The sequence below is a fragment of the Pelecanus crispus genome, chromosome 20 (genome assembly GCF_030463565.1).
Source record: "Pelecanus crispus isolate bPelCri1 chromosome 20, bPelCri1.pri, whole genome shotgun sequence".
NCBI classification, from domain to species: domain Eukaryota; kingdom Metazoa; phylum Chordata; class Aves; order Pelecaniformes; family Pelecanidae; genus Pelecanus; species Pelecanus crispus.
In genome coordinates, this window is record NC_134662.1 from 5482692 (window position 1) to 5489267 (window position 6576).

A 6576-nucleotide genomic window follows, 5' to 3' on the forward strand; every position below is an offset into this window, starting at 1 on the left:
GCTGAGCCTTGTTTGAGTCACGTTTCTTCAACTTCATACAGCAGAGAGCACTTTGATTTGTCTGCGGGGCAGTAGGGCTATGTGAGGAAAAGGCTGCACGCCTTATAAAGCTCTCTGTTGTACCCTATAGGAGTCTGGAGTATTAATAGTAGAAATCTGAACCTGGAGTATTAATAGTAGGAATCTATATAGCGTAGAATCGGGAGAAAAGAATGTACACCCTGCGCAGCTCTCCGTTCTGCTCATCTGGACTCATAAATTTGTTTTGCACTTCAGCAGTGGTGATACCAGTGTTATCCCACCCTGCAGGCAGTGTTTATAAACCAGTTAAACTAAGGTTTTTTGCTACTCAGTGCATTGGCTAATGTTGATGTTGTTTTGCTGACAGACAAATACTAGAGAAGCCTTGAAGTTTCAGCCACCCTGTTGTGGATCTTCTATCTTTGTCAGTTCAAAGCAAAACAGAAATCCTTTAGAATTCGATAAACTGTATATTGCAGATAAGTTTATGAATTTGAAGTTTAATTGCATAGAGCTTTAAAGTTTAAGGATGTCTATAAACAAGTTTTTATTTTTTCAGGTTTAAATGGAACATGCAATAATTCTAGCGTACCAACATCAACTTCAGAAATGCCAGATTATTTATTGTAAGTATATTTATCAGTTGCTTCATCCCTTTGGGATCATGCTTCAAGCTAAAAATCACAATGTACTGGGGATTTTTGTTGGACTTCATTGTGACTTGATAGAAGTTTGTGAGGTGTGTTTTTAAAAAAAAAAAAAAAAAAAAAAAAAAAGTAAATCCAACTCTGCAGATAGTTCCCGAGACTAATTTGATACCAGATCAATTTGATACCAGATCTGTTCTTTACCTCCTTGTGGAGTTCAAGGTTATCTCCCTATAAACCGAATGTTAAAGTACTTCAAGAAACATTGCATACCTTGAAGGGTTTGAAAGGATTAAACATCGCCATGTTACAGCTGGAAACTTTGAGAGGAAATGATCTGCTTTAATGTTATGGAAGACAGGGCAAGAAAGGATTTTGAGAGGTTAGCTAATTCTTCCCCTGTTCAGAGCCAAGATCATCTACATAAACCAATGAAATATTCTTCATGGGGAGGTTATAACCCGTGGGTTAGGATGTGAGTTGTTTCACCTCTTGACTTTTTAATCAGATCCCCTTGAGGTTAATTAAACAATATACTTGTCTGCTGAAGCACGAAAATCCCTGTGCATAAAGCCAAAAATCTGCATAAAACCAAACCTGTTATAAACAAAGCTCTGTGATAGCGAAAAAGTGTAGCTGTGGGTGATATTCCCTGTGCACGTCTCAGCCTGGATTTTTAACACCATCAGATCTGGTTTGGCTGTGCTGTGATCGCTCAGAGGGAAGAGATGGAGGAGGAGGAGGAGGCATCCACTCTTGGCTCTGCAGGAGCAGCCACTGGAGTTGACTAGAGGATATATAGGATTCTTGTACAGTTACAAAACTGTGGTTTGCTGGGCTGTAAGAACCATACAAACCGCTTCAAGTTGACATTTCTAGTATCATTCAGAAGAATGTGGATGGCTGGGGGTTTTAGCTTACAACGGGTGTGCTGATCCCTCCTATAAAGGGGTATTACAGCTCCTCGGTCCATCTCCAAAGCAGTCCTGTAGGGTTTATGAACTCCTGTAAGGTCTGTTGTCTCACCTTTTGGTGTGATCTGACTGTTTTGATGGTCAGCTCCTTAAATTTTAAGAGCTGTCACTGCTGGTTTGATCATGGAGGCATATGTTTCATACTGGCGAGGACAACTTCCTTATCTCATAGTAGTGTATCCTGCGTAGATGCTTATTTATACCATCCCCTAGCAAGGAGTCAGTTCTTGGAGGCTAGAGTGCATTCAGGTTAACGGACTGAAAGTTTTCCCTTAATGTGATACCTAAGTTAGCTTCCATGTGTTCATGCACTGAGCTGGCACTGCTGCAGACAGAGCAAGGTGGCAAAACTGATGGTAAAACTCATCTTTTTGTACATGATGACTATCAGAGAGGACTGGCTGCTGAGCTTTCTGCAAAATGCCAGGTTTAATGGCTTTTCGTTGAGCTGAATAACTTTCAAAGAGCCTCAGAGGCGCAGCTGTTAAATACGAGCTCTTGTGTTCACTTCACGTTGGGTATCTTCAGAAGGTGGTGCAGACAATATTCAGTCTGTTCAGTGTGGTTTCTTGTCACGTGCTTGCCACATAGTCGTACTGCGAGCATTTTGCAACGATAGCTGAATGCTTTTTGTGTTCCTTTAAAGACTTAAAACTGGAAGCATCGTATTCCTGCTGTTCCAAGGTCTGGCACAGATGCAGAACTCCATGTTCTGCGGGACAGTAGGAGTTAGAAAAGCTGTAGCAGTGCTATCTGAATGTCCTCCTACACCCTCAGCTGCTCCCAGGCTTTGCTGTACCTGCATATTCCACCTTATCTGGCATAGATAGGAAATCATGGGAGCAAGCACTGTCTTGTTTTACACAGAGGTCAAGGCAATAATCCTGACAGTTACCTCCGTGCTACCATAATGCAAATCGTAAGAGACTGTATTTGTTTTCAAATGCAGTCACCTGGTAGAATTGTCATCCTGGTTTTGGCATCGCAGTATTCGCGCTGTCTGGAGAGAAGACTTACTAAACTGATTAACTAAATTATTCTCCCTCCAGAAAATACGCAGCCATTTCCTCTTCGGAGCAGCGTCAGAGTTACAAAAATGACTTCAATGCAGAATACAACGAGTACAGAGACTTGCACGCTCGGATAGAGAGGATAACTCGACGGTTTACGCAGTTAGATGCCAAGCTGAAGCAACTTTTGCAGGGCTCTGAAGAATATAAGGTAGAAACAGAAATAGATCTTTCAAAAAGCTCTTTCTGCGAGCGGCAATGCTACGGCTCGGTTTAGTCGCTCTGTATGCGGGGCTGTTTGGGATGGGTTGGTGTCTAAAACATACTGCCCAGAGCCCCGAACTGGTGGATGCCGAACGTGCACGCAGCTGACAGCTTTGTAGACTGTTCTTAAAACAGCTCTGCGTTCTTTCGTTTTCAAGCTGGAGCACACATCATGGTACTTGTTGACAAGGAAAGGCCTCAGTGAGACAATTGGTGTCTTTAGCCAAAAGCTGCTGGAAGCTATTAGTGTATCCCAGCCAGAAAATTCATATTCGCACATATGGTAGTGTATCGGGGCTGGAAGGGGAGTTAGTACGGGGTCATCTGTTTCTCTGGAATCTTTGATCTTAATAATGTAGCATTATTCGACTTGTCAGACTGATTTTAAAAGAGCTTTAACTATTCATTATCTTGAGAAACTAAGTCTCACTGAGTATAATAAACAGATTTTTACGGAGCACCTACTGTACTAAGCACTGTTTCCTCCCTCAAACGTCCTTCCCCTCTCTTTGAGAAATTCAGTGATTCCGCACTGAATTATTTTTATATCTCAGGGAAAAATTAGTTGGAGCTGTGGAGGAAATGTCAATTATCCTGCCAGCCCAAGTGCCTGTTACAGGTACTTCTCATGGCTGGGGAGTGGGCCTGATCCTTCCAGTGCTTCTGGTGTCAGCACCAGTATAGTCATGGGGTCAGCAAGACTGGTTGTAGCCATCAGATCTTATGGGGGAAGTTATGGAGGGAGTAGATTTTGGGTCAGTATTTGGAGAAATGTGTACATTGAGCCATCAGTAAATGGTTGCCCACTGCAGTAGGTTGCAGGACTGTTGGCTCCTTTGAAAATAATAAGCTATCTTTTCCTTTTTAGACCATCCACGATCAAATTTTACAGGAATATCGGAAAATTAAAAAGGTAAGTAAAAATAGCTGGCCACAAAAAGTCTTTTGGGTGGTGCCCCTAGTGACTGAAAGAGATGGGTACTTGCCAAGTTAAAAAGCCAGTCTCTGAAGCTTTCTAGCAGATCTTTGTTCAGCACGAGCTTGTCCAAAAAGCAATCCCTCCCTGGATCAGAAAGGGTTTGTGGGGAGTTGAGACTGCTCCTTGGATCCTGGGGAGCATTCAGCTGAGTTAGCGGCGTGCTAGCACCAGAAAGAAATGTGTTAAATTAGTGCCTTTGTCCCGTCAAGTGAAAGAACAGTTTGTGTTTCAGATGCGCAGGCTGAGCGATAAGAGGATCCTCCAGGTCTTGGGGTCTGCTGGTATATGGGGTACGGTTTGAGTGCAGTCTCCAAATGAATCACTTGGGTACACAGGTCCCCTGCGGGGCTCAGCGGGGCTTTTTGGTGTGTGGGGCACGCCGAATACTTTACATCTCTGTATGTATATGTAAAAGCAACAGTTGTTGACTGGAGGGATTTATGGTTTAGCTGGATGAGGTAGAAATGCCGAGGCAGGCTGGGGCATCCATACTCCAGGGGTGGGGTTTGGTTTCTGTAAAATCTACGAATATGGCCCTGAGCTCTGCTGTCCCTGAGGGATTTAGGAGCTTTTTGAAGAGATTCCCTGTGTGTTGCAAGTTCATCTTTGTTTTAAAGCTCCCGGACTTGCACAATTGAGTGCTCACATGGGGCAAAGGGCATGCGATGCTTGCTGGAAGCTAATGCGTGGTGGCCCAGCTGCCTCACGTTAGGCTGAGCCTCCCTCAAGGTGCACTCGTTGCCCCGTGATGAGGCTCCTGGAGCTGGGTATTGATGACAAGGGATTTTGTTCTTTGCCTTGTTTGAGCAGAGTAGGTCCATCTTAAATGGGTAGCTACTCCTCCAGCTGGAAAAGCTGCATTCCTTGGTCATACATGTGTGCTCTGAGGCCTAACAGCTTTGTCTGGGTTCAGCATAGATGTCGCCGAGTTCTGGAGAATCGCCTTCCATCACTGCATTTTCATTTTTCTTTACAGACTAACCCCAATTACAGCCAAGAGAAGAACCGCTGCGAATACCTCCACAACAAACTGGCTCATATTAAAAAACTGATAGCAGAGTATGACCAACAGCAGTTTTAGCTGGCACTGATCCGGACTGGGTAGGGCAAAAAAAAGTCACCTGGACGTTACGTTCCCTTTTATACAGCTAGATTCCTTTCAGAGACGAGCATTAAATCCTCGTGGTTGAAGAATTTGGGGATTACTTACGATGCCGAATCTGTCATGTCCGTGTCTGAGCCGGGTCGCAAGCCCAGCGCCCGGCACGGTCCACTCGGGTTTTAGCCTCTCTGAATGTCGGAATGTAACAAATGACAAAATCTGCTTATTTGAAGCCAGCGTTTGACACTTAAGGGAAAACTTGCCTAAAGTGAACGAAGCTCCCAAAGGTTAAGAATCAGTAGTTTTCATGGATTAAAGTTTGGCATGAAGTGTAATTACCCCTGGCCCAGGTCCACTGGGTTACAAATTGTCCTTCAAATGGTGAGGAACTGGAATGCTGCTAGGTTACCTCCTTCTCTGGCACCTGCGACTGTTCATATGCAAGCTGTCTGCTCTACATGGCACCGCGTTAAATACACCAAGTACCCAGAGCTCTCGTTGTTTGTTCCTGCTTTTGTCATCTCCGGTGTGTGCTCTCTTGAGGTGGTTGTGTCAGTAGGAGGGGATCAGCCCGGGGATCTGCACTGAGTGCCTTGTGCAGTGCAGAAGTGGATCCTTCATGTAAAAAAGGGAAAAAAAAAAAAAAAAAAATTTTTTTTAATCCGCTTGTGCGTTTGGAAGCAGCAGGCGTAAACGTTTTGCAGTGGCCTCTCCAGCATGCGCGGTCCAGTCTGCCTGCATTAACCTTCACGTATCAGTGCTGGGAAGATTGAGACCTGTCTGTCTTTGACTTTTATAATTTTATACCAAGGCAGCCAATTTTATTAATTGCTAATGAGACTATGGTCTATTTTTGTACAAAAAAAAAAAAAAAAAAGCATCTTTTTCTAAAACTGTGCCTCCCTTTTCCTTTTAGGCCAAGTGTTTCAGAACCTTTCCTGTCTTACAACTGCAGTATTACTAAAGCTTATTGGATAGTTACCCAGAGAAGTTATTTTATTACCTGTACTGACCCGTAAGAGGGGGGGGGGGGTGGGGGGGCAATGCTTTCTTCTGGTTTTTGTGTCTTTCCAAAGAAGCAGCAGCAGAAAATCATTCTCAGAACAGGCGCCCGAGCGTGAGAGAAGTAAGGTAGCGTTTTCCCATGCGGGTCACTTCCACTGTTGCGCATTATCTAGCCAGCTTCTCGGTGCGGTCTTTCTTCTTGGGGTTTTTTTTTTTTTGGTTTTTTTTTTTTTGGACTTGAAGGGAACATTTTTAGAGTATGGCCAGGGTGTGAGAAACACGCCAAAAAGCACAAAGGTGTCCTTTAACTCTGCTATTTCTTTCTCTCCCCTCTCCCCTTTTAATCCTGCCAGCCTGTGTGATTTGACTTCTTCCCGCTTCCGTTTATCTCAAAGTAAAGGATTACTTTCCTGTGGCGTCTCCTTCCCTTGGAGGTTGCACTGAAGAGTCTTTCACCCTTTGAAGGAGCGGAATGGCAGAGTTAAGGAGGGAAGCAGTTCTTACACAAGGAGTATTTTCTTTTTTTCCACCCCCAAAAAAAAAGTGGGTCCATCTGCTGTATTAAAAAGAAAAA

The 6576-nt window shown here is 43.9% G+C and overlaps 1 protein-coding gene across 3 annotated transcripts in view; it reads left to right on the forward strand.

The window, feature by feature from the left end:
• ELL (elongation factor for RNA polymerase II) overlaps positions 1-6375 on the forward strand; it is a 54043-nt gene extending 47668 nt beyond the window's left edge. For 2 of the 3 annotated variants that reach the window (XM_075723784.1, XM_075723785.1), the window contains exons 9-12: positions 581-647; positions 2692-2863; positions 3785-3829; positions 4872-6012. In XM_075723784.1, the coding sequence (XP_075579899.1) occupies positions 581-647; positions 2692-2863; positions 3785-3829; positions 4872-4976 (389 nt within the window). In that variant the 3' untranslated portion in view covers positions 4977-6012. Of the gene's footprint in view, positions 1-580; positions 648-2691; positions 2864-3784; positions 3830-4871; positions 6013-6355 lie in introns of those variants that run through there. The other variant, XR_012831780.1, reaches the window with a different exon arrangement.
• Positions 6376-6576: the final 201 nt, after the last annotated feature.